This window comes from Pagrus major, chromosome 12, assembly GCF_040436345.1.
Source record: "Pagrus major chromosome 12, Pma_NU_1.0".
Classification (NCBI taxonomy): domain Eukaryota; kingdom Metazoa; phylum Chordata; class Actinopteri; order Spariformes; family Sparidae; genus Pagrus; species Pagrus major.
Genome location: NC_133226.1, coordinates 17,271,782 through 17,298,952, shown reverse-complemented (window position 1 = coordinate 17,298,952; position 27,171 = coordinate 17,271,782). Strand labels below are relative to the sequence as shown.

The window sequence follows — 27,171 nt, the reverse complement described above, 5'->3', positions numbered from 1 at the left end:
ACGAAAGTGTTTTTCTCGTGTGAAGCAAGAAAAATACAAATTCTTCAACATAACTGTTATGCAGAAATATAAAATAATATGGCAAAGGACTGAAACAGCTGAATGATTAATACTTGTCATGGAGATGTTACTTTCTGCCGCCATCTTTGTTTAAGGCTAACTAATTTACAGCAACGTAAAAGAGCTCAAATCTTTAATATGCAGCCAGTGGAATAGGCTATTTTTGTTCCAGCTAAGAGTTATTTGTGTCCTGCTAACACCTTCAAATGAGCCGTGTTTTTTGCCAAATGTTCTGCTAGGCTTTTTTAAAACTTTGTCTTGTATCTGAGTGAAAGTAAAATAATTAGCTAACAGTCGGTTAGCTCTTTCACTCGAATTATTAATGCAAAAAAGTGCGGCGCTGCTGTTACTGCCTACCTTTTTACTTGAAGTGGGAGAAAGGACTTTTTAGGTCAAACGGGAACTGAAGACACTGTTTCTTCTGAGTGTCTTTACTGTCAGAATCTGCGAAGACTTCAGATTAATGTTTTATGCATGATAAAATAGCGACTTTGTAAGAACTGGTTGCTAAATTCAGCAGGATGGAGAAGATAAGTTACTTGCGCATGCGCTCCAGGCAACTATGGCAACTACGTTTGGAACGTGTGTCAACCAACCAACGTTGTCAACGTAATAACTTGCGTAATGTTTTCAACGTAGAGCGGTGTCAAGGTTGGTAGTTCAGTTTTTAAGCTTATTTCACAGTTTCATCTAGCCAAGTAAACCGCTTATTGTTATTGTGTGGACGATAGAAAGTCGTGCTAAAGATACCGACTTCAGTCTTCACGGATAATTAGACTTTTCTCTTTCCACCCGGAAGAACAGGTTAGTGTGGCGGAGCTATTCGCATGCTCCTCTGAGTTAGCAAGTAACGTTAGCGGCTTCATGGCGCTCATATCAGTGTCACTGCCGCAAAATTCATCTACTTATGACAGATGATCTTTCCGACTGTGTTTAACAAGCGACCTGTCGCAAACTGTTCACAATAAATTTACATGGAACATATTTAAGTTGCTGCGATTGAAGCTAGATTTCACGTAAGGGCTTCTGTGGATACCATCACAGACGTATGCTACTACGATCATAAGTGAAATCAACGATAATTTGGTCCAAAATTAGTCGTGTATTAGCTCTTTTGTTTTCGCACAATGTAACCAATAGATCCCTGGCAAGAGAAGTATGAAAAAACAATAATACCATGTTCATTCATGTACAGCATCTTTGACAGCCATGGAGTTTCTACCAGTGCTTGAACCAGTAGATAAACCTAAAGAAGGAATATGGTAAGTGAACCCAGATCAATTACTTGCATTTGTGCTTTGAGGAAATTTCAGATAATTTCATGTTTTGCTGAAATTGTTTTTCTGTCCACAGGTATTCTTTGATACCCAGGGGAAGTGCTCCGGGTGTTAGTGTGGGTCATACCTGCACGTTTATTCCATCTGGAGATGAAAGAAAAGGAAGAATCGTTATTGTTGGTGGAGCCAATCCCAGTGGAAGTTTCTCACAGTCACATGCCGTAAATTTAGGTAAAAACATGTCCGCCAAGAATCTGTCCAGGGGTATGACATCTGCATAACTGTATTTCATAAGCCACTCTCACCAATATTTGGGCTTTTGTAAGATACCATCAGCTGTTTGAGGCCTTGGTCCAAACATAACAAGTAAAACTTTTGATTTGAAATAGACTAGGTCAGTGTATAATCTTTTTGTTGTGAAATTACAATCACCACTGACAAATGTAGATGTGTAGGGACAGCAGGCTGTGAAAATGTTAAATGTTTTGGTCATGAACTTGTTATTTATTTAAGTTTTTTCAACTTCATGGACAAACGTTCCATCACCAATAATTATGAATATGGGACGAGCTAAAGTGAATGTCAGGGGGTCAAGAATTGTGTATGTGTCACTTGTCACAGCACTATCTTTGTAAAACACATTCATCATTTGTTGTGTATTTGGCAGACACATTGGTATGTTTCCTTCACATTCATATCAAAGGGCTTTCTTTTGGGTTTTTTGTCTTTTCTTTCTCCACCAGATAATCATGAATGGGACATCCCAGAGTGGGAGGGTTTGGACTCACGGTATGAACACTGCAGCTTTGTGCCAGAGAGCTGTCCCCAAAGCCTGTGGGTGTTTGGAGGGGCACAGCAGAGCGGCAATCGCAATTGTATCCAGAATTTACAGCTAACAGGTAAATCTGAATTTTAATCCCCCTAGTAACATTCGTGTTTGTAACATTTCAAATGTGGATGAGCTGTATATTCAGGTAACAGTGCCAGTTGGTCTACAACCATGCTGTAGCCCATGTTGTTGTGTTATGACCAGAAGGATTCATTGTACAGTATGTGACCATAGATTACTTTACACTGAGTGTGATCCATCCTCTGCATGTGTGTCCAGACAGTGGGTCTCGCTGGAAGAATGTAGTGGTGAATGGCAAACCCCCCAGTCCCAGGACATACCACACCAACTCAGCCTGTCTAGGGGACAGACTGTATGTCTTCTCTGGTGGGGAAGCAGGAGCTGCACCTGTCTCAGACCCCAAACTTCATGTCTTTGACACAGGTTTGTTTTAAATTAACCTGCTGCTTACCATCATTTTATCAAATAGTACTTTACAATTGGATTAGCTTTGATTCTACATTGACATATGCTGGTCAAAAGATTCAAAGTTGTGATCTTGTAAATTTAATAAGTTACTAAGTGTGACTTTTTAAGAGATCGTGTAACAAGTCACCTTTTTTTCATGATACTGAAGAAGATGGATTGCAAACAGTGCAAATGTACAGTGTACAATCCCCACAGGTGTTTTCACTTATTTTGACTGATTAGATCCCCTCAGAGGGTTGAGTGGGCCTTGGAATAGGATGATGTGACTGTGCTTGATTGACATTGTCTTGACTTCCTTCTTACATCTGTTGCCCCTGTTATAGCAGGCCAACTTGCACTCCATTTTTATTACTAAAAATGGTTAAAAGTGACTTCCCTTAATATGCACAATTCCCCTGTGTAACTGCTCTCAACTTCAGCATGTGCGGATGACTAATCAAGAAGAGTAATTGAAAACACCTGTGTTGGTGTGCACAGCTCTTAATACCTTTGTCACAGCATCCTGTCTGTTATTGAGACTTTATTTGGGAAAATATTTGGTCCATTTCTGTTCGACCGAAAAGTGATACCCAATAGTTTATTTACAGTAGACTGTTGAACTTGCATATCAGGAAAATTCCAGGTGTAATATTAACCTTAATAAATCATGCTTGCATTGCATTCAAGTGTGCCAGTTGCGGGGCCCTGTTATTGTGTATGCTGGCTCACTGGCATTGCTGTCAAGGACACGTAAATGTTAAATGGTTTAAAAAATATCTAAACTTGAATTCTTACAGAAAGGGATGAATGTAAGCTTTACTGTCTGGTGCTTACTGGTTCCATGATATGTACGCAGATGTATCTGTGATAGATTTTTACTGTCAAACCTTTTAATAACTGCCAGAAAATAATATATAATTCACCCATTGAAGGTGTGACTATCTTTTTTTTAGATATTTTTAATGCTAAATGCTAAAAATGTGTCCTATGTGCCATAAAAGTCAACCAAAGTTTGAAATAAATTACATTGTTCTGTTCCTCAGTTTATTTTTATATGTCGTAGGGACACCAACAAGCTAATACGTGATTACTTTTATATTTGGTGTTGCCAGCGTCTTCCACCTGGTCCCAGCCAGAAACACAAGGCAGAAACCCGCCAGCCAGACATGGCCATGTTATCATAGCAGTGGGATCAAAGATCTACATTCATGGAGGCATGGCTGGGGACAAATTCCACAATGACATGTACTCTCTTGACACAAGTAAGCCTGAACTCTTCTGCATCATATTTATTATGATGGGATCAAAGCTTATAAAGGTGAAAATGTCAAATCTTTGTTTTGTGTATTTAAAAAAATAAAACAATGCATCTGTTTAAAAGGGAGCATGAAGTGGGAAAAGGTGCAGACCAAAGGAGACATTCCACCTGGAGTAGCAGCCCACTCAGCTGTGGCGCAGGACAAGAACATCTACATTTTTGGGGGGATGACTGCAGACGGAGCCAGCAACTCCATGTACAGATTCAACACAGGTACACATTCTGACTATCTGTACTTAATTGTCATCCAATAAATCTGGCAGTTTAGCACTTTGTTAAAAAAAATAAGTCTTAACAAATTTGAGCCTGTGTAATGTTATGCCTTATGTTTGCAGACAAATGTAGATGGATCCTCATGAAGTTTGAAGGGGACATGCCACCCAACCGCCTAGACCACTCCATGTGTTTATTGCCATGGAAGGTGTGTGTTGAGGGGGATAGAAGTGAGGTGCAAGCCAGCAGCCCAGCGGCCTCAGAGACAATAAATCTGGCCTTTGTGTTTGGAGGGATGGACACACAGGGTGTCATTTATAATGACTGTATTGTCACTGTGGTGACATGATGTGCCTTTAATGTTGTCTATTATCATTAACCAAATTTGTAATAAAAATTTTTTTTCTCTACAAGTGTCACTTTTTTTTTTTAAATTGGAAACCTAAAACCAGGTCAAGGTCAATTTTGTACTGTTGATTACTGAATTGAACATTGTTGAGTACATTCACTGGGTTTCTGAAGATGGAATCTATGTGGTAAGAAATAGCTGAAATGTGTATTATTTGAGCCAGTAACAGTGTAAATGAATGCAGTAAGAGACAATCAAGTAACATTTTGTATCAAACATTTATTTCAATGTCTTTCCAGAAGTACGATGACCAGATTCAATAAATAACTTTTAGCGTTGCCTGTGAACAGAATGAGCCCTTGAACCCACAGACATCCCACTCTTGATCCCACAAACTGTACCCCCACCCACCCACACTAAGTCCCTCCCCACTACAGAACCCCATCAGGACTGCCTGAGAACAGCAGCAGCAAGCCTCGTATCCGGGCTGACGAATATCTCCGCCTTCCAGCGAAGAGAACACCTCTCACACACCGAAACTTATTTCAAAGTCTTTCAGAAGATTCAGTATGGTTGCTTGTTATCGCCACCCCTTCCCAACCATTCCTCTCACTATTTGAGTCCCATCAGTCCAATATGTACATCTACATGCCACTACCAGAGAGGCAAGGGGTGACAAGAGGAGTTGACTTCAAACCTCCCTACAACTCATCCTTCTCATCTTGCTCACTTTCTGCACCCTCAGGTGGGGGTCCACCTGCACTACCATAGAGCTTGCTGATAATGGGCTGAACCACCTCCTCCAACTCCTTCTTCTTGGCCTGGAAGTCTTCAAGCTCAGCATCCTGGTGCGACTCCATCCACTCAATCTTCTCCTCCACTGCCTTCTCAATGGTTTCCTTGTCATCATCTGAGAGCTTGCCGCCGAGCTTCTCCTTGTCGCCAATCTGGTTCTTCAGAGAGTAAGCGTAGCTCTCCAGCTCGTTACGGGCATCGATCCTCTCCTTCAGCCTCTTGTCCTCATCAGCAAAGCGTTCAGCGTCGTTCACCATACGCTCGATATCTTCTGGCGTCAGACGGTTCTGGTCGTTTGTGATTGTGATCTTGTTCTTGTTGCCTGTGCCTTTGTCCTCAGCGGTGACACGCAGAATGCCATTGACATCGATCTCAAAGGTGACCTCAATCTGTGGTACACCACGAGGGGCAGGGGGGATGCCAGTCAGGTCGAACGTGCCCAGCAGATGGTTGTCTTTCGTCAGAGGACGCTCACCTGGAGAGAAAATCAATAATTAACTATATGCTATAAAAATGTATGTCTGCATACAAGGACAGGCAAATGATTACCGTTTCAAATCATGTCCAACTCTTACCTTCATAAACCTTGATGGTGACAGTAGGCTGGTTATCAGAGGCTGTAGAGAAGATCTGGGATTTCTTTGTGGGCACCACGGTGTTCCTGGGGATCAGCTTGGTCATTACTCCTCCAACGGTCTCAATACCAAGGGTCAGGGGGCACACATCCAGAAGAACCACATCACCTGCAAGAAAGCCAACTGTTTAGTAAACGGGACACAATTGGAGAGTTCAGTTAAGTAGAAGAGATACTACGTATAAGGAAGATGACTTACCAGTGTCCTCCTCTCCAGAAAGCACTCCAGCCTGCACAGCAGCTCCGTATGCAACAGCCTCATCAGGGTTGATGCCCCTAGAGGGCTCTTTGCCATTGAAGAACTCCTTCACCAGCTGCTGGATTTTGGGGATACGGGTGGAGCCTCCAACCAGGACAATCTCATCAATGTCGGTCTTCTTCAGGTCAGAGTCTTCCAGCACCTTCTGGACTGGCTTCATAGTGGAACGGAACAGGTCCTAACAAAGTAAAAAGATAAGATTAAAAGGCTTGTAAAACATTAATGTTCATTTCAGTTGTGCTATAGCCATTTTTAGACAACTAAACTGGCTGTATAGCTTACCATGTTGAGTTCTTCAAACTTGGCACGGGTCAGGGTCTCAGAGAAGTCTTCTCCCTCAAAGAAGGACTCGATCTCAATGCGGGCCTGGTGCTGGGCAGACAACCCCCTCTTTGCCTTTTCAACCTCACGACGCAGCTTCTGCACAGCACGGTTGTCTTTGCGCACATCTTTGCCAGTCTTCTTCTTGTACAGCTTGATGAAGTGCTCCATGACGCGCTGGTCGAAGTCTTCACCTCCCAGATGAGTGTCACCGTTGGTGGCCACCACTTCAAACACACCATTATCAATGGTCAGGAGGGAGACATCGAAGGTGCCACCGCCAAGATCGAACACGAGGATGTTCTTCTCCCCATCCCTCTTGTCCAGACCATAAGCAATGGCAGCAGCAGTTCTAAAAAATTTCAATATGAGATTAGTATAGAGGAAGAGAGGGGAATATTTTATGCAAATCCAATAGGAACAGATGAATACATTTTTTTAAATAAGACACTTACGGCTCATTGATGATTCTCATAACATTCAGACCAGCGATGGTTCCAGCATCCTTTGTGGCCTGGCGCTGGGCATCATTGAAGTAGGCAGGGACAGTAACCACAGCATGTGTGACCTGGAAGAAAAGATAAGAAAATTAGATCCAATTCAAATAGTTTATTTAGGAGTGGTTTATTCTTTGATGTATATTATTTGACTTTTATTTTTATTTTTTTGTACCTTCTTGCCCAGGTAAGCCTCAGCAGTCTCCTTCATCTTAACCAGCACCATGGCAGAGATCTCCTCTGGGGCAAATGTCTTCATCTGGCCACCACCGATGTCAACCTGGATATGAGGCTTGGTCTTCTTCTCGGTAACCTAAAGAGGAACATGCATCTACATTAATATACCAAGTATGTCGCTCAAACTTTACCTGTAGACCTTTGGACCCTACAACCATAACTTTAACATCAACCATCAAGAGTAGAAACCTACCTTGAAGGGCAGATACTTGATGTCCTGCTGCACAGAGGAGTCCCCCCAAGTGCGCCCAATCAATCGCTTGGCATCAAAGACTGTGTTCTCAGGGTTAGAGGTCAGCTGGTTCTTGGCAGCATCACCGATCAGACGCTCACCTTCACTGGTGAAGGCCACATATGATGGGGTGATGCGGTTACCCTGGTCGTTGGCGATGATCTCCACACGGCCATTCTTGAACACTCCAACACTACAGGAAAACATTTTGGAAAAATTATTACTCAAAAGGCAAATGAGTCTTATGCTTTTTAATTTTCCTTACATTGTTTTCTAAAATAATTAATCCAGAAGTCACTTTTTTTTTCTTACCATGAGTAGGTGGTCCCTAAGTCAATTCCAACCACAGTCCCCACACTCTCCCTCTTGTCATCGTCGTCGGCAAACGCGGTGCCGGCCACTAGCATTACAACCCACAACAGCTTCATCTTTGCTTGGTTGAACTCCGATCTACAAAGAAATCTGTGGAGAAGAAATACAGTGTAAAAAAAACGTGGCCTTCATGACGTGGGCCTCTGCCTCCCAAGTTCACGTAGCTACGAGCTCCATAGTTATGCTTGATGTAATTTACTGGAATTCAGAGCCATGATAAATGAGAAGCAAAGCCTTTAACAAAATGAAATGTCAAAAAATGTCAAACTTATAAGCGTTGAAAGACATGGGGAAAGTGGGTGGAGCACCAATGTGTCTTCCGACCACTGACTACCGTTAGATTTTTTTTCCCCCATCCGCCGGTAGCTAGCTAACCACGTTAGCGTGTCTAGCAGCCATGCGAGGGAAAATACATTGCTCTATCGAGTAGTCAAAAGTATGGGGTTTTTTTGTATGGTATTTGACAACCAAAATACCTACACGCCTTATTCAGAAGGTTATGGTTAACTTCAGGTAAATACACCACTTTCGCCATATGTTAGCTTAGCTGACTTCATCGTAATGTAATCGTCTTGAAATGACGTTCAACGCTGAAGAAAATACAATACACTTGTTGTCGCATTATCATATTCACAACAATGTGTAGACGTACCTTTATCGCAGTATTATCGGTGAATTAAGGGCCTTGACGTTGCCTCAGCTGGTACGAGCCTCTTCTTGTAAAGTGTGTCTCTCTAATTTGTCTTTCCTGTATTCTTTCCTCTGTGAAATGATGTTGAATGAATTGTGCTCTCTCCATATATAAGCCGTCACTTCTTTCCCGTCGTGGAGCCCCGCGATTGGCTGAGCGGCTGTTCGTTGGAACGCGCTGATTGGTTCCACCCGGCACGCTGGCCGCCGCTGATTTGCACACTTCGAGGCGAGGCGACGTCACGACCTTTGCACACTGTGCCGATGCTGATTGGCTGTCTGTAAGCTGGATTCATGAGCACTGTTGGAGCAGCGACACGCCACTCCAAACACTGAGGAAGGGTGCGTTTTCACATTTTGTACATTTGAAGTTAGTGCTGCTTTTTAAATAAAGGCCCCACATGTATTGAATTGACATTCATTCTCATGTTTCAAGCAGAGTGTGGATACTGTGTTGGTATCATGAGTTGTTATGATGACTCACTTCAACGAGTCAGACATGTACAAACCCTGTGTAATTTGCATGTCACTAAATATCCTAAAAGCAAATGTGGTTGCATCAGATTAACTGAATTGCCTGGGTGTATCATCAGCTATCATATACAAAATTGCAATTATGTCTCAAGGCCTCCACCTTGAAGTGCAATTAACCTGCAATAATTAGACTATCCGGTTATAACACAACTGTCTCCAGCCCAGTGTCTCAGTGATCACATATTGATCACAGATGTACCAAACTATTGTAGGTTAAATGCTACACATCCACATCCAACAAAATTCACTGTAATACACTGTTATCTTGAGTACAGTCCATGACAAAAGTCTAAATAGGTCAAGGTTAGGTAACTGGTTGCCAAAGCCATACTTCAGTCTGTATGAACCCTTACACCAGCCAAATTATTACTCTAAATGGGATATTTAAGAAAGTAGTGTAATTAAGTATAGAATCTTATGTTATGTTTGTTCAAGTACATATTCTATGTATTCTCAGCTAACACACAGCCCTCTTCGGTTATAGCTGCAGGCCTCAATATAAGGCTACGTGTATGTGTTATGTCAAGGTAAATATGAGGATTAAACAGATCATTTACGTTTGAGTTTGTTTAAGTTTGAGGGATTGTTTGAGGGTGTAACACCGGCATCATTTCTATATAATTAGTCAGTGTACTGTTGAAATGTACTGTACTCCAGAATAAGGATGACCACATTATTAGTATGAAGAATATATTTGATTCTAGAGAATTCTTGAATAAGTTGCAGGGGTGGGAGGACTGTCATGGATGTATGTAGCCTGTGAGTTAGACTGAAAGATGTGTTCAGGGAATTCTTGAGTCTCAACCTGACGGACTGAGAACCTTCATCAACAACCTGACAGTATTGTGAGGAGGAAGACAGATCCTTTTAGACAAATGTAAGCATGAGTGAGAAGGTGTCCAGCACCTTGGAGCACAGCGTGTTGTGGGACACAAGTCATACTTTCTTTTTCCCTGCAGTAGAAGGAAGAACTATGACATTGCTAGCTGTATACTGGAGGACGCAAGACAGATCGGATGCTCGGATGACAGATCTCAGCAGGAAAGACTCATTAATATTGATCACAATCAACATTAGCCCTAAAATGACTGCATTCTTTTGTATTTAACCAAATCACAAGTATTTCTTTTTGTATTGTTTATCACTGTACACTGAGTTCATGTTCAGACTGCAACCTCCTTTCACTTGTGAATTCCTTGCATTATTTGTTGTACGTATTACTATTAGAATAACTATTTCCTGACATCTTGCATTTAGAAAAAATAAAGATTTGCATAGATTATTCTCTCATAATTGACAGAGTGTTTTTTTTTTTTTTTACATAAACTTCCCTCTGGTTCTCTGATAAAGTATGTGTCAGATAGGCCAACCTAACTGGCAACTTATTACTGTGAATGTGTGAATGTATAGAGCTAAAATGATCATTTTATTAAGTGTAGTTAATTGATCGGCAGTTCATTGAAGCTCAATACCTGTTTTTTCTTGCAAATACAAATAATTGTATTATTAATAAAGTCCTTTTTCTTATACAAATAGCACTAAATGTTTGTTGTTTTTTTTCATTAGCATTTTTTTTTACTGCCACCAAAGGAAGTTCCATATTCTTATATTAGACCTGGCCCATTTTTCTTTGACTTCGTAAGTTCTCCCCTCCTGTTTCTTGAATGTTTACATTAGTTGAAAGGTAAACAAGCCCATAGGAACACAGACTAGAGTGTGACAGATTATACAAGGAAGAAAAGTAGGATAACAAGTAATACTAAAGACAGAAAGAAGACAATCAAGTCACAAAGAGTTCATTTTGTTTGTCTGCTAACAGTATCTGACACCTCACAGCTTCTACTTTATAATAAATAAGTTATAATTAATATTTATTTTGATTGATTTAAATTAATTGATTAATTAAAATTAAAAAAGATAAAACAATAAAAAAAGGTCTGTAGATTGTTTTTTTTACATGAGGATCACAGACTGAACCCTGCGCCCCCTACTGGCAGAGACACCAACAGACAGCAAACTGATGACGTGGTTCGGTCCGTTCACCAGAGCAGCAGTATGGCCGACCAGAGCAGGCAAATAAAACTCGCTGCAGCTAAGAAAAAGGTAAAGTATTTTATAATTGAGCTGGCTTAATATCATAGTAAGCACTGGCCCCGTCTCTCCTCTGTGGGTTTGTGTTGCCGGTGTTGTTATACATTTCTTTATGGAGCAGGGGTGTTGTCATTACACGTCGTCCGACCTCTGCGCTTTCGCTTGTCCCACCTCTCTCGCTCCTCCCGAGGCTTTAACGCGTAGGAGAGACCGGTGCTTCTTCTGGGCCTCTATTGATAGCATTAACTTTTCCAGCTTATGTGGACTATTTTTAGTTCTTAGAGGTATTTGCAGCAGACCACGCCGTCTAGACAGTCAGCGATTAACTAAACTTACTATCTTTGTCTAACGGTTTCTTGTGTCTTTCTAGCTAACGTTAAAATGTGGCAAACCTTAACATGCTAGCTAGGCAAGTTAACGTTAGCAAGCTGGCTAACTAATGAATAGTTGGCTATGTGTGAGTGTAAAGAATGCCACACTGCAGTCGGGCAGCTTTCTGTCTTATCTGCAGGATGGCTGAACTATATGAGAAAATGGTCATCAAAAAGCAATTTTATAACAAACACTGAGCTAGCATTGTAGCACAGTTGTGTTGGCTGGATAGAATGACGGGGAGTGTTTTGACAGCTGACACCCCTCTCCCCTGTCCTGCTGTGTGCTTAAGCTAGGTGTGTTGTTGCGCTAGTTAGAAAGATGGCCTTATCAGCTGTGAAATGTTCGCTTCAGGATATGGCTCGTCAGCTCTCCTCTCTGCCCCACAATCTTCGTGGATGAGTGGTCGTGGTGGTAAAATTTGACATTTCGCTGCGATTCAACCCCACTATTGTAGAAATGGCAGCTCCAGTAGGTCCCGTGATATTCCCTCTGGTCCCATGCGACAGCTGTCACAGGCCCCATCCCCAAACACACGTAGACGTGGTTAAACTACACATGGATGAACATTGTTTGGCAAGTTATCACATTCATCTTATTTGGTTTAGAACTGTAAGCCCTTGAACTAGCAAGTCAAAGTGACAGTCAAAAACATGCTCAACATCCAGACTTATCTTTTGAGTAGCTGGTCTACTGTTAGAGAAAGGGATCGGCCTACCCTTGCTTAATCGTAGACCAAATCTAAATCATTCAGCTTGACAAAACTCTCCAGCTAAGGATGACTTGTTCAGAATCTAGTTGGTTAAAAGTTGGGAACAATTCCAGAGGCCTACTGCTAGAACTAAATAAATAAAATATAATTTCTCAAAGTAGGCATCATAGTAGTTTTCTTTCTGGCAGTCACAAATTGCTTGTTGCATATCTCACACATCTATGGTTTCCTTTCCTTACGTGCTGCACAGCTGAAGGAGTTTCAGCAGAAGAGCTCCCCTGCAAGTGTGGGAGGAGAAAAAGGCAATGGAGGAGGAGGAGGTGGTGGAGCAGGGGCAAAGAAGAAGAGAAAGGTGAAGGGAGGGAGCCAACACGATGCACATTCAACAGACAGAAATTCTCCAATCAATGTAAGTCAGTCCTAGTCTTTCCATTTGTTCGCCTGCTCATCACCCTGCCCTTGTTGGTCAAATAACAACCTCTCTTTGTTCTTGACAGTCTGTCTGTATTCTTTTTGTATTAGAGCCACTGTGATACCATTAGAGAGCCTATACTTGCACATGCAATTTGCAACATATTGATAAGAACAGTTTTATAGTAATTGTGGTCTGGTAGAGCAGTATATACCGGATAAAGTCCTTAATTGTTTGTTTTCTCCAAGTGTAATGATTTGTAATGGCCTGCTTGGCCATTGATTACAAAATATTTTGCCGCTGGTGAAATTACTATCAAATTGGGAGATGTTTTCCTCCTTGGTATCAAACACACACACAGTGCACAGTAGCAGTATTGACCCCTATCTGACAGCCAGGTTACAGGGTGAAAATAATGTATAATAACTAACCATCAGGTTTTCCAAAGACATGTTAGAAAAACATGTTAATATATTCTGTACATTTAGCGTACTTTCAAAGCGTAGCCGTCATGAGAAGTAGTCCCCTCTCTCTATTAATAGCTTCTTGTTTTGTCCTTTATGCTGCTCTGATTTAAAGGACAGAATGTGGACAGATGTATAGGGACTGATCCAAACAGCAATGTCTATAACCTGATTAATAATTATTACATAATCATTTTCATGGATGCAGTGAATCACTCTGTTTTTTTTTTGTCATGTCAATGTTAAATTTTATAGACTTTAAAGTATTCTTGGCGAATGTGTTGTTGCTAGTGATTTTGGAAAACACAAAAAGTGTCAGTCAAAGACAGTTACATACCTGTCCATCTGAGCTCATTGACACTCTTTATTTGCTTATTTGTTGCTCATCACTACTGTTACATTTAAATATCAAGCACCATGTTCTTGTCTGTGGTCTGTTTTAAACGCCCTATAAGCAAATTGAGAGCGATAATGAAAAGAGACAATCATGTGACTCAAGCACACTGCATTCACACACAGGGGCTGACTTTCAGGTTAGGTTAGGGTCAGAATCACATATTAGATTTTGGTCAGCCAGGATAGACTCATATAGTCTGAAGCAGATGATGCTGCTAATAACAAAGGGGAGTTCCATTTTAGGGGTTCAGAGCAGAGGAGACATCTTTACAATAATGGCCATGCATGATGATAATTCTTGTTATAAAAATGTTCCTTCTGCTTCTTACCCAAACATAGTTCTTTGAGCTTTAAGAAGAAGAAAAAAAAAACACTATCTAAATTGGCTTTATATGCAAAGCTGAGTTCGTAGGCAAATAATTATTGATATGGCACAGGTTATGTAAGTAAGGGTAGTTGTGAGGAAGTTTACTAAGTGCTATATTGTAGGCAACTGGACTTGTTTCAGTTTCTTGAATGGTAATTCTGAGTGCTACATCATAGGCAACTGGACTTGTTCCAGTTTCTTGTTTTTCTTCAAGACACTGAAACAGGGTTTTTTTTAGAGCTGATTGTAGATTAAACTGAAGCAGTTACGGATTTGTAGTCAGGGATCATCCCACTCCACAAAGACAACATATGGAAAAAATATGGCACTCTTATTCTGATATAAGTCTTGCTTACATGAGTAAATTTTTTTTCTGACTGGGTTATCATGATTATTAGTGATATGAAAACGCAGGCAATAAATGCTGACCCCTTGAACAGGGCACACAAGCCTCAGTTTCTCCTCATTAGACACCTTCATCACTTCTAGACCCCCTCTGTCTAAGATTTCTTAAAGCAGCTGCTTCTCTGTTCCTGTTTGTCCATATCTTTATCACTCTCTTAATCGTTCTTTCCTCTTTCACATATCTTTCATCTCTTCCCCTTGTTCCTTCTTTCCTGTAGTTTGACAGTTTACTGAAAGCACTTAGGCCTAGTCAAAGTAATGGAGTAGTCCTACCTCCTTTTGGCAACAGTCAGGTGAGCCTCTGTCTCTGTCTGTCCTTTCTTTGTTTCTGCCTCTGCATCCCTCTGCTGTAAATAGCTGCTTCTCATGTGGTATTTAATATTGTGTCTTCATCCTCCATCATTACCTCCTTGTTACATCAAGTGTGCATCTTCTTTTTTCCCCCTCATAGACCAGAAAGCATGGGACAAACATGAGGGCAAATTCTTGCATTGGTGCTGTGCTTTTTAAATCCATGTCAAGGGAGTGCATTAATGATTAGGAAATATAGAGGGTGCAGTTATTTTGTCTGTGTTCTCTGAGTTGTTAGCAATCTTCTAGATTTCACCATCTTATGTAGAAGTTCAGTGTGGATGGCTAAGCTATGCACAATAAGTGGCATGAGCCTCAGTAGTTGCATGGCTGTTATACCTGCAGGCATGCATCTGGGAAAACAAGTAATATATGTGTTTCATCTATCAACTTTCTCATTGCTAGTTTTGTGTTTTGGTTTGTTGCTGTTGTTTTTGAGTGCCTTGTTTACATGCAGTGTCAGAAAAGGTTATTTTGTTGTTACAGATTATTATACATCTTGCTCACTTGAGCTTTAAAATCAGAGTACGTGTAACTCAAGTAACAGAGAAGGGTCATATTTCAGTCATTCAAGTAAATGTTGGCATTTCATTGAAGCATGGCCCTATGCGTAGCAGTAATGGGAAAAAACGAAAACTGCTTTCCTGTCACAGCGATGAGTGACCGAGCGTGCTCTGTAAGCTATTAACCACAAAAATAAATGCCAACAAAGTCCATCCATTTTTTATTACATTCTTCTGTCTTCTTAGATTGTGGACTATCATGCACTCACCTAAGAGAGTTAACTGATCTATAACCTTAATCTGAAGCAGTAAAGTATTCAAGTCATTTCCGTGCAACACATACAAAGTTTGACACATCATTGTGGTCTTTCTGTTGCTCTTTCATCATAACTGCTCTTTGTCTTGGCATTAAACCAGTGTGTGCATTTTTTGTATATGTGTGTCACATCAGGCCTTTGCAGATGCTGAGGCCATGGGGTCTTCAGTTCCTCAGCTGCTGGAGGACCAAATGGGCGAGCCTGGCCGCGGCTCACCTGTGTCTAACCCCGCTAGCGCTAACACTACTACTAACACTGAGTCTGTCAGTCACAACACTGACCTGCAGGTGTGTCTCTCTCTTTATGTTATTTTCTTTCTCTTTTTCCTTTTCTATCTCTCAAATCTATCAGTGTCTTGTTACTTGTCATTCTAATGCCTGTGTGTCCGTCACATGAATATATATGCACCATTATGCATACTGCTGCTACACCTTCAGCTATTATACCTTTTATTGCTATATACACACTGCTTTTATTCTTTTTGCTGACACAGTTTTGATGTTGTACATTTTTAATTGCTATTTATATCCTCTTATACTTATTGCTTCTTATACAGATTCTTTGCATTGTACCTTTATGCCTTTATACTCTTCATCTCTATCACATTTAGTTGTTATATGTATGGGTCTTTTATGCACCATACTCCTGTTCTTCATATACCTATTCCCTTTATACGTGTTAATGCTAATACTGTTTACTGCTTGCTTTCATTTTTATTTTACTGTTTTTATTTCTTTATAAATTACTTAGTATTTGTACAACCAGAGGGACAATAAACATTTGGATTCTTGAATCTCGAAATATACGTATAGGATTATATGCCATAGCATAAAGACTTGTAAAGTCCACCGCAAATTGCTGTTTTTTTATATATATATATGTATGTGATAAAAACAACAGCTCACCTAATATGTTTTTTGTGATAAGGTGCATTGTCATCACGCATTTCTTTTTATCAGATGTTCTCACTATATATTCTGTGTTCCTTGTCGGTCTGTCTAACTCTCTCACTCTCTCTTCCTCTTTCAATCTTCCTCTTTCTCTGTAGGACTATCCTGATACCAACGGCAATGAGAGTTTAACAGAGGAAAATAGGTGGGTTACCTGATTCCTCACTGCTTGAAACACCTTTGTTTGTTTTTATGGATACACACAGCATACACTGACCAGAGTTTGCATATTAATGTATGTGGACTTGGTAGAGAAAAAGGCACTGCAAAATATGCCGGCCAAGGTTTTGCACTGTTATGGCACAACATGATTTTTTGCAGTTAGACATTATAAATTAGGTACAATAAGCAGTGCTACTGAGGCTCCAATATATGCTGCTAGTCCAGGCTTTGATTGCTAATGCAGCAGAGTCAATTACATAGGTAATATGCAATTGATTATTTATGTGTGTTATCCTGCAGACCACTGTCTTCCACCGAGAGCCTGCGACAACTCTCACAGCAACTGAACGGCCTGGTCTCTGAGGTACGACCAATGACATCCTGTTGCTCTCACACTCACATTTCTTTGTTATGCCGTGTAAGGCTTTTAACAATAACACACCACCAGTGATGCGCACTGTCAACTAGGGTGTGTTGCGTCTGTTCTAGGCAGAAATGCACTGGAAGCATTTTCAAGTTTGCCAGTTGTTCCCAGTGGCCTCAAGCACACTGACAGCGTCGAACTGTTGCACCAAACCAGTTTGATGTATTGCCTATGTACTTGGTTCAGTTTTGCATATTCAGCAACAATTTACTGAGGGTGTTTTTGTCAGGTTTCTGAGATACAGTTAAAACTGACCTTTATCTACTGATTAAAAGGATTATTAAGATGACAGAAGACAAATATCTTGCTGATCTTGTGGCTTTTAAATATAATTAGCACACTGTTTTTACGTTTCTCTCAGAATATGTTTTATTGAAATATGGTATTGTAGCCCCATATTTTGTGGTGAAATGCAGGGTTACACTGCTGAAAAAGCAAATTGCTAATCTGCAGTGCATCCAGTCAGCTTTAAGCTCATGCAGACGGGCCATTTTTTATTCAAGCACATTCATATTTTTTCTCATGAATGTCTACAGAACCAGTGTATAAATAAGGAATTAAGGTGGCATATATACTTGACTTAAAACATGCAATTCAATTTCTGTGTTGGAAGTGCAAAAATGTGAGTGTCTTGTGTAATTTCAGTCATCTGCTGCTTATGTGAATGGGGACAGTGCATCCCCTGGCAATGAGAGAGAACTGGAGGTAAGATGGAAATTTAAATTTTTCAAAATTAATAACTTGTTGATATTTAAAACCTAAGTTTGAGGTCAGTCAAGTAGAGTAACTGTATAACCACAACTTGTTTTAGGCTTGGAATAATGCTATCACACAATGCCTTCATATAAAGTGAAATTCAATTCAGTATCAATATACTGCGCCCAAAAAAGGATTTTCTCTTGACAGCACTTAATTGTTTGTTATCGGATAGTGTGCTTGCTAGCTAGCTGTCTAAAGTGGCAATCCTAATGTTTGCAGCACGCTGACTACGTCATCTACCCAAAACTCACTGTGACTCTGTGTGACGGTGACCTTTCTGGCTTTGTGTAATCTAATGAACCAAACAAAGCACATCAGATCTACTGCCCCTAGACTTAAGCTTCAACTTGTTATAATGTGATACAACAGTGCAGGCTAATAATGGAGGTTTTTGTTGTTTGTTTAAATATATTATTATTGCATTCTACAACATTTTAGGTAGTTGATCATTAGTTTAAGCAAAAGCTGTTAGTGCTGCATTGCAAGTAAAGTCTTAGTTATGGTTGAAATATTGTAAAAGCTTTGAATGGCTGTCTGAATAAATAAATAAATGATTGATATGTTGATTAATAGCAGAGTAGTTCCAGAAACAAGTAGATATCACAAAGATGATGACAGATAACATTCTGGAGATATTGAGGTCATGTGGACTAAGTCCGCATCTTGCAAATGATACAGAACTTAAAGAGAATACTACAAGCTAACTGACTCCATTAATCAGTTCAACAACCATCATTTATTTTAATTATTTGCTTCTCATTTCATTAATAAAAACACATGATGCACCACTTGTGAAGGTATTATTGTTTACGTCCATGTTAATAATTCACATTTAAATTGTTCTCCTCCTCCCATGTGTTCTTTGTTTGACTTTTGCCACTGCACTTTATGCCTCTCTTTTTTTTTCTTTTTTTTTAATCCTTTCCCGGGTGCATGTGTGCACGTGATAGAGTCAGAACCAGGAGCTGGCAGCCGCCCTGGAGTCCAGCAACCTAACAAACTCTCAGCTCAATACCAAGCTAGACCAGCTGGTAAGAAGCTGTGTGTGTGTGTGTGCAGATTTGTGTTTGTGTGATTGGAGAAACCCCTTTCCAGCCATCCTGCAATTACCACAGTAGTGCATGTACTTTAGGCCTTCTGTATGCCATCTTGAGTAACCTCACAGAATTCATGCATGGATTTCATGTTATTAATTTATCTTACACTTAGGTTGATTAAAATACATTTCTATAAAGTCTAACCTCTGCGTAAGGAGCAGTTGGGTGCGCAGCTGTCATAATTTAATGGTAGATGCCTAATTGTAATGTGTTTTCTCTGTAGTTTAGCACACTAATAGCAATACCCTCAAAGCTTTGAATAAACAAAAAAGGTTAACATAACAAAGATAATAATAATTATCTTTGTCAAGATAACAGAACAGGTTCATTAGCTCCATACTCTGCTCTACCCCGCTCCTGTCTGGCAAGCAGATGAGTTCTTTTGTGCCAGAACTTTGCTTATGTTTTTACACAGCTAGAATAATCTAACAATAATACTGCTGAGATGATGGTCTTTCCCAAACTTAAATTTCTATCCTGTTGATCTGACAGGCACAGCAATCTCAAGGGCTCTCAGATCAGTTACAAAAGGTAAATAGTTTTTTTTCCTCTGTCTGCTCATCCCTGTCTCAATTTTTTTCCAGTCTGCTGAATTTTCACTTCCTTCCTAGTCATTCATGAACTTTGGTATTTTTCTTCCCTCAGGAGCGAAAAGAATTTGAACAGAGATATTCAAAAGAGCAGGGAGCCATGCGGGAGCAATTACAGGTAAGGTCTCGTGGCTAAACACATGAATTGAATTTTTCTGAGACAGTGTCATTGCAGTAGAAATAGTAAAAAAAGGCCTTATTGTTCTGCCCTGTAATGTATCAGTGTATTGTGTATAGAGTCCACAGTGTCACCCTGGTAGAAACTGGATAGAAATGTGATCCGAGAACGCACCCTCCCCATTCCAACACTCCTTTCTTCGATCGTTAACCCTGACAAGAACAAATTGTGTAGTCTGCATAGCAGGGATGAAGCACCAAGTCTAATCACTCTGTAAAAAGTTGTATTTTGTTGATATGATTTAATGAAGGACTTGATGTAAAGACACTTGACATAATCATGTCTCTGTGTGTCTGTCCTCTCACAAGGTTCACATCCAGACCATTGGTATACTGGTATCAGAGAAATCAGAGCTACAAACAGCACTACAATACACACAACATGCTGCACGGCAGAAAACAGGTGTGTGTCTTTTATTATTTCCATCATGGCAATATCTTACCCCTTCAGCACTTGAAACAGTAGTTTGTATGTTTGTGTCTCTTTGTTTGTGTGTAGCTGAGACAGAAGAGTTGAATAACCGCCTGCAGGCATCAAAGCAGAGAGTCTCGGAGTTGGAGAGAACTCTGTCCACTGTCTCATCACAGCAAAAACAGTTCGAAAAGGTAACTGACACTAGAGTAATCACTCCCCATAAACAGAATTCAATGAGAAATTCATAATATGGATGTAATATATAACACATGACAAAATTACTTAAATCACAACAAGATGTATACATGTAGTGCAGATGGGCAGCACACACGACCACACACCTTTATTCTTCATTTCAGGTGTTAAAAATAATTTTCTGAGATTTTTTTCTCATGCTGGCTATGTTTATTTGTTATTTTTAAATAATGTTTTACTTTTTGTCTCTAGCACAACAAAGAGCTTGAAAAGGAGCGAGACAACCTGAGGCTAGAGATGTTTAGACTAAAGTAAGTCACTCTGCCCGTGCATTTACAAGGAGATGTATTTCATAACATTCCCACAGCATAAGCTTTGACATTAATGATGGTATTTAGAGTTCATCAAATTGTATAAAATGCAACAGATGGCATGAGCAAGTCTCCCAAGTCCTATCCGAATCTGGTAGGTTAGAAATGATGAACAATCTCTGCATGTGTGTGTGGGTTCGCAGCAATGTGAGTGAGGAGTCGAAGCAGCAGAACTCGGAGATGTCAGAGCAGCTAAAGCTGAGAACACAGGAGAATAGCGCAATGAGGCTTGAGGTGGAAGATCTTCGCAAGAGGCTCGAGATAGCTGACCTCATGTTGCAACAGGTGTGTTAAGACACAGACAAAAACATTCCACAATACATTACTCATCTCTCTCTTACCAATAATTGCAGGTGGTGAATTAACTCTACAGCCAGTCTAAGATGAAAGCCAATGTTTCGAAAGAGAGCCCTAAATGTTTGTTTACAGCCGGATGTCAATTTTTGTGTTTTACCTCCATTTCACTCCAGTTTTTGTCCTTTTTATTACCTCCAGTGCTCCAGTCAGTCAGATCCCACCAGTGCAAGCCAGCAGGTCCAGTTACTGCTGGAAGAGAAGCAGCAGCTAGAAGCACACGTTCACCAGGTCTGTGTACAACGATCATTCTCTTACAGTTTCTCTGCATGTTAATCATACTACTGTCTGTCTGTGGATATTTATTTCAAAAGTTTCAGTCCACAGTGTTCTGACATTTATTTCTAGAGCTTGTGGCTCTTATGCAGATTAACTGTTATTTTATTCTCGTAAATAATCAAAGCAACTCGGCATCGATTAACTACCAACTAGCGTCCCTGCAACAATTCCCTTATGGAAACATATGCTACCCTCTTATTATTTGCATCAAATGACCCATGAGATGACATCTACTTTTTCTGCATGTGACCTCAGTGTCCCATTCTCGTGAACGCAATATCTCAAAAACACCTTGAGGGAATTTCTTCAAATTTGGTACCAACATGCAGACAGATCAAGGATAAGCTGAAATGTGTAATAGGATAAAATGATAAAGCGAAAACATTTTATATCAAAAGGTCAAAGGTCATCTTCACTGTGACATCATCATGTTCTTCTCTGACTGGTGCGCGGAGGTGTACAAGCGGTAATGCTAGTAAAATCAAAAAAGTGTTTTGACACTGTTGTCTCTTTATGTCTTTGCTGTTGTAGCTGATGGAGTCGATTGCCAAGCTGCAGACGGAGAGGGATTGTTATGCTGTGCAGATCCAGGAGGAGGGCCGTGTATGGAAGGACAAAACAGAACAGCTGCTAACACAGGTAAACTATGCCGTAACAGCAGCATACACTTTATGGTTGACTATAGTCTTGAAAATAAAGTGAGTAGTATGTTCTTTGTCGTGTTGTTTTTTTAGTGTCAGATAAATAACTAATTGATCTGTGTCAATCTCTGTGTCCGTGCAGGTGTCTTTGGTTGCGGAGGAGAGGGACAGAAACATCAACCGAGTCCAAGAGCTGGAGGATAGCATCACAGAGCTGAAAAACGCTGCAGGTAAAAGGTTCACAATGCAGTTATCTAGTGCTTCCTCATCTTGGCTTTTTTGCGGCTCCTTTCTTGATGTAAAGAACACTTCTGGTAAATAAGCAGTCCGATTACCTGACTGATGTGCAGCTATAATAGTGAAAACAGCCGTTTGACAGTATTGTTTTAGTAGTGTCTTTTTAAGGTTGTAAATCCTTTCAGGGTGATTCAGTTTTTTCCCCCTTCATAGTCAAGTTAACATCAGTGTCATCGTTTATTGTCAAGTATTCAATTTAAAAGTTTAAAACCTTAACACAATATATTGTTTCTGTTTGGAATTTAACATTCTACATTATAATCCTAAAAGCTGTACTCTGACTCAGCCACTATAATCTGGTGTGTTTTGACGAAGCAAATGTATTAAACTTGAGAACTGTCATTCTTCTTCTCATCCTCCTCCAGCATTATTGTCGCAGGAGAGAGAAGCTCAGGATAATGCAGAGCCTCAGTCCTCAGGTCCATCAGAGAGTGAGGTGGCGCTGCAGGAGGCCCTCAACACTCTGCAACAGGAGAAAGATGCCCTTACTGCACAGTACCAGGCACAGGTATACATTACACTGAAAAGTACTTGAATAGGCCTGTTTTATGTAATCAGAAAAATCTTTAATTATAATAAAAATCAATGTGATGCACTTTTAAGCTACGCCAATTGATCTGTTTGTTTGAAGCTTCTATAATCATCCTCTGTAATATTTTCTCCAGCTGCGAGATAACGAGCAGCTGAGCCGCATGTGTGCAGAGCAGGAAACACGTCTGGGGGAGATGGAGCGGCACGTGGAGAGCCATGTCCAGGAGGAAGAGGACCGCCGGCGCATGTTGGAGGATGTTCAGTCAGACAAGGCCACTATTAGCCGTGCTCTCACCCAGAACCGTACACTGAAAGACCAGCTGGCTGAGCTACAGAACGGTTTTGTCAAACTGGTGAGGCTGAAATTCTTTCTGTCCATCTGTCTTCTTTTTTTAATGACACATTTTGATGGTTCTGTCATTTATATACTTGATATTATTTAGTTTCGGTCCTGCTTCCTGAATCATTTCCATACGTCTTTTCTTTTTTGTGTCTGAATTAATCTTCTTCATTTTAATTTCCTTGTAATTTAATTATTGTACTCAGAGGGTGGGAAACTGCTGTCTTTAAGCCAAAATTCCTTAATTTGCACAGACTAATGAAAACATGGAGCTGACCACTGCCATCCAGTCAGAGCAACATGTGAAAAAGGAGCTGGCTCGCAGAATGGGTGAACTGCAAGAGGCACTGCACAACGTGAAGGAGCAGGTAAGGTCACAGACACACGCACTCCTGGCAAACACAATTAGAGGTCTGCTGATGGATTTTCATATTGTTGGATTTGGAATAGAATAACATCCAGTTATCTGCTTCCTCTTGGTATTAATTCTCTTTGTTTCCTTGGCTTCAGCTGGAACTGAAAAGTACAGAGACTCAGGGTCTGATAGAGCAGAGGGACCAGGTCCTGGCCCACCTGCAGCAGTACAGTGCTGGCTACCAGACCCTGGCCTCAGAGAGGGAACAGCTCCACCACCAGTACCTGCAGCAGATCCAGCTCATGGACCGGCTGCAGCACGATGAAAGCCAGGGCCGCGTGCAGCTGGAGATCAGTCACAGTCAGCTCAAACAGGCGCAGGTATTTCAGTAATACTGCCTTGTTCAAATGACCATTGATAATTGATTTTAATGGAGTGCAGTAAACACAATGCCCTTAAGAATAAGTAGAGACTGCTTTAAAGTGTCTGTAGTCAGTTCATTATACAGTATATTCATAGCGCTGCATAACCTCACCTTCTGTTGCTGTCCTTTCTTTATATTTCTGACACACTCAGACACACATGCACTCTTTTTCATCATTGTTTTGAATGACTGTCTCCCCCTACAGGAGCATTTGGAGCTGTTAGTCAGAGACAACGAGCAGCTGAAGGCTGAGGTGAAGGAGCTGCTCAACAGCTCAGCTCTTGCTTCGACATCCAGAGATCAAGGTGAGATTTGTCACTGGTACTTGAATACTTTTTGCACCTTTGTTTTTTAACTTATATTCTCAAAGCTTCTTCATAATACATTTAATTATGTGACCGCTTCCTTTTCAAATTAAATACCAAAAAATTTACTCAGGTTCCCTTCATAGACTTCCGTGTGGTTGTGACCAAAATATTTAACAGCATGATGGCTTTCTAGTTTCCCACTGTTTTCTGGAATATGAATGAAACACAAGAAAGTTCTCAGAAACTGAAAACTGTAGTCTTTCACAAAAAACTGAAAACTGTAGTCTTTCACAAGAAACAAGTGCCATTGATGCGAAGCATCTGATATCTTCTACTAGCTGACTTGCAGCACCAGCAGTTTCAGACCTGCTGTGTCAGTCTAACCCATGCAACCTGCAGGCAAGGAAAGTAATAGCAGCAGTTTTGACTGTTGCGCTACCTGTGGTGGATCTGTGTTGCATTCAAAAATGACTTACTTAAGAAAATGTAAAATAAATGGCTGTTAAAGTCTACTAATACTTTTAATTTGTCATTATGTCACTAGGCGATGGAGTGGAAAGCCAGTCCCTGCAAGAGAGCCCAAAGAAATCCACCTCCATTGTTATCCCCGACGACTTTGAGAGCCAGAAGGAGATGGTGAGGACGATGATCAATGTTTGTCCACAAAAACTCCTTGAACAAATATGCTTGAAGGATTTCTCATTTTCCCTCAACTTACCATTCATTACTCATAATGAAGGCCTAAATCAAGTTTAAAGGTGTATGCCAGTGTGAATGATTTATTTTTATGCTTATTGAAATCCAGAAAGTTTACAACTACATACGACATGCAAGTTTCGTATTACCCTCATATGACCCTATCCATCCACCGCCTTCCACTATCTTCTTTTCCCGCAGGAGGAGTTTATCCGAGGAGCTTTGGCTCAGTTGGAGGCGGAGAGGGACGAGGCCAGAAGGCAACTGGAGGAAGAGCACAGGCTGCACATCGCAGCCCGGCACCAGACCGCTCTGGCCCTCAGCCTTGAGCACCAACACCACAGCCACCAACTTGCTCATGAACAGCATCACGAGCACGATCACACTCAGGACCACCACAGTCACTGTGAACACAGTCATGATCATTCAGGTGAGGATGTTTGGGCACAACTGTGCAAATGGTTTTCAATGAAAAGGCCAAGACTACACCTCTGTAGTGTAGGACAATTGGTGTGTGCAAATATGTTCTTTTGATTACAGCTAAACCTAATTACAATAAAATAATGACTTCTAATTATATAGATTAAAAAAAACATATTCTGTGCATTATGTGAACCAGCTGTATACTTTGCTTTCCTCTTCCCAGAAGGAGGAGTACCAGTGGAAGTTCATCAGGCCCTGCAAGCTGCCATGGAGAAGCTTCAGCAGCGTTTCACCTCCCTCATGCAGGAGAAAGCGGACCTGAAGGAGAGGGTGGAGGAGCTGGAGCACCGCTGCATCCAGCTGTCTGGAGAGACAGACACTATTGGTGAGACAGTAGTAGTAGTCCTACAAATAATGCTTTGGTTGAGTGAAATACTTTGTCAGGACGATAGAAGAACGCATCAGCATTCTAATTTCCGTGAATATGTTCTCTGTCTGTCTTTCCAGGGGAGTACATAGCCCTGTACCAGAGTCAACGGGCCATCATGAAGCAGAAACACCACGAGAAGGAGCAGTACATCAGCATGCTGGCCCAGGACAAAGAGGAGATGAAGGTACTGTATATGCAACACTTTTTATTGGGAATAACCATCAGTGTAGTCCAGTGGAAAAAGTCTCTGAAATTAGATTAATTAATTTTTTTTTTTCACTTCTTAAAAAAAATCACTGATCTTAATCACACAATGGAAAGATATTCATACTGTCATCAGTTATCATGTTTAAAACTGGTTTTGTCTTCTCCTCCCAACTAACATTTATTCTGTATGCGTCCTTGCTGTTGTGTCTCCATCAGGCAAAGCTGGCAGAGCTGCAGGATCTGGTGATGAGGCTGGTGGCTGAGAGGAACGAATGGTACAGCCGCTACACCGGAGCTATGGCCGGCGCAGGCCAAATGAACCCCGACCTGCTTCCTGTTGGGGACGCTCATCCATTGCACCAAGCACATGTACACACAGAGCTTAATGCTGCCAGTGGAGCAGGTAGGCACAGCCAGTAGACCTGCATGTGCTTCATCATAAATCAAAGCAAAACCAATCATCTGCTGTTGTTTAAAGCTGTTATAAGACAGACAGGAAACACAGTGCTTTTTAAAAAAAATGTTTTCATAAATAACTTCTCCTTTTCTGTCTCTGCTGCAGAAGCCATGGAGGTGATCCCTCTGTCAGAGCCCACCACAGGTTCAGAAGCCCCCTCGCCGCAGACGCTTCCAACCGGGTCAGCCCAGACCGACTCCATTTCCCGGGGGCCCAAAGAGGACGGCACAGCGCAACAGATCATGCAGCTGCTCCAGGAGATCCAGAACCCCCAGGGAGCGCTAAGATCACCCCCCTTCCTTGGGGAGAACCCCTGCATCCCCTTCTTCTACCGGCCTGATGAACAGGACGAAGTTAAGATCCTGGTGGTGTGAGGTGTGGGTGTGACAGAGGCTGGTGTGTTTGCTTGTGTGTGTTTGAGATAATGGACATGTCTTGAAGTCTGGGGAATATTGAATACCACAGTTTACCATATTTGAAGCTTATTTATCATATTCACAAACACTTGGAAAACTGGTCACAGATGTGTGAAACATTAAAATGCCCCCTCTCTGTTCTGTGTTCGCACTAATGTGTGCACAGTTTAAAAAAGTGAAGAGAGCTTGTTGTTTTTATGTTTTTTGTTTTGTTTTTTTCGATGCTCTTCCCAGAGATGAGATAATCAGTATTCCTTAACAAAATCTGATTTTTCTCCTTACCACAATTTTTAATTCCATCCTTCCTCTTGTCTCCCGTCTTACACACAAGTGCAATAAAGGGGTCGTATATTCTGCCCCCTCGCTGAAAAAGTACTTAAAGAGCTGTTTAAAAATAA

The 27,171-nt window shown here is 40.9% G+C and overlaps 3 protein-coding genes across 7 annotated transcripts; 2 read left to right on the top strand and 1 right to left on the bottom strand.

Annotated features, from left to right (window-relative positions):
• The first annotated feature begins 658 nt into the window (after positions 1-658).
• On the top strand, positions 659-4,680 carry rabepk (Rab9 effector protein with kelch motifs). 4 transcript variants are annotated; one of them, XM_073477669.1, is made up of 8 exons: positions 659-711; positions 1,256-1,322; positions 1,414-1,568; positions 2,081-2,236; positions 2,446-2,610; positions 3,747-3,896; positions 4,016-4,165; positions 4,288-4,680. In XM_073477669.1, exons 2-8 carry the CDS (start codon positions 1,270-1,272, stop codon positions 4,512-4,514), a joined length of 1,056 nt encoding a protein of 351 aa, XP_073333770.1. In that variant the 5' UTR covers positions 659-711; positions 1,256-1,269; the 3' UTR covers positions 4,515-4,680. The 4 variants fall into 4 exon arrangements, with proteins under 4 accessions (XP_073333770.1, XP_073333769.1, XP_073333772.1 ...); XM_073477668.1 differs by lacking the exon at positions 659-711 and adding an exon at positions 730-864; XM_073477670.1 differs by lacking the exon at positions 659-711 and adding an exon at positions 1,058-1,076.
• A 93-nt stretch (positions 4,681-4,773) lies between these two features.
• hspa5 (heat shock protein 5) lies at positions 4,774-8,657 on the bottom strand. Its single transcript, XM_073477667.1, has 9 exons — positions 8,514-8,657; positions 7,802-7,951; positions 7,451-7,682; positions 7,196-7,333; positions 6,979-7,091; positions 6,485-6,875; positions 6,143-6,380; positions 5,885-6,052; positions 4,774-5,784 (listed from the first exon to the last, which is right to left on the bottom strand). The coding sequence occupies exons 2-9, from the start codon at positions 7,915-7,917 to the stop codon at positions 5,216-5,218; spliced, it is 1,965 nt and encodes a 654-aa protein (XP_073333768.1). The 5' UTR covers positions 7,918-7,951; positions 8,514-8,657; the 3' UTR covers positions 4,774-5,215.
• Positions 8,658-11,110: 2,453 nt separating this feature from the next.
• golga2 (golgin A2) lies at positions 11,111-27,171 on the top strand. 2 transcript variants are annotated; one of them, XM_073477601.1, is made up of 27 exons: positions 11,111-11,188; positions 12,511-12,669; positions 15,610-15,762; positions 16,524-16,570; positions 16,888-16,951; positions 17,657-17,716; positions 18,721-18,801; positions 19,360-19,398; positions 19,513-19,575; positions 19,944-20,037; positions 20,134-20,240; positions 20,497-20,555; positions 20,759-20,900; positions 21,111-21,200; positions 21,780-21,887; positions 22,032-22,119; positions 22,552-22,694; positions 22,852-23,070; positions 23,312-23,425; positions 23,568-23,792; positions 24,042-24,141; positions 24,689-24,780; positions 25,042-25,270; positions 25,487-25,648; positions 25,771-25,877; positions 26,117-26,303; positions 26,463-26,813. In XM_073477601.1, the coding sequence occupies exons 1-27, from the start codon at positions 11,141-11,143 to the stop codon at positions 26,729-26,731; spliced, it is 3,249 nt and encodes a 1,082-aa protein (XP_073333702.1). In that variant the 5' UTR covers positions 11,111-11,140; the 3' UTR covers positions 26,732-26,813. The 2 variants fall into 2 exon arrangements, with proteins under 2 accessions (XP_073333702.1, XP_073333703.1); XM_073477602.1 differs by lacking the exon at positions 15,610-15,762 and having other exon boundaries at positions 26,463-27,171.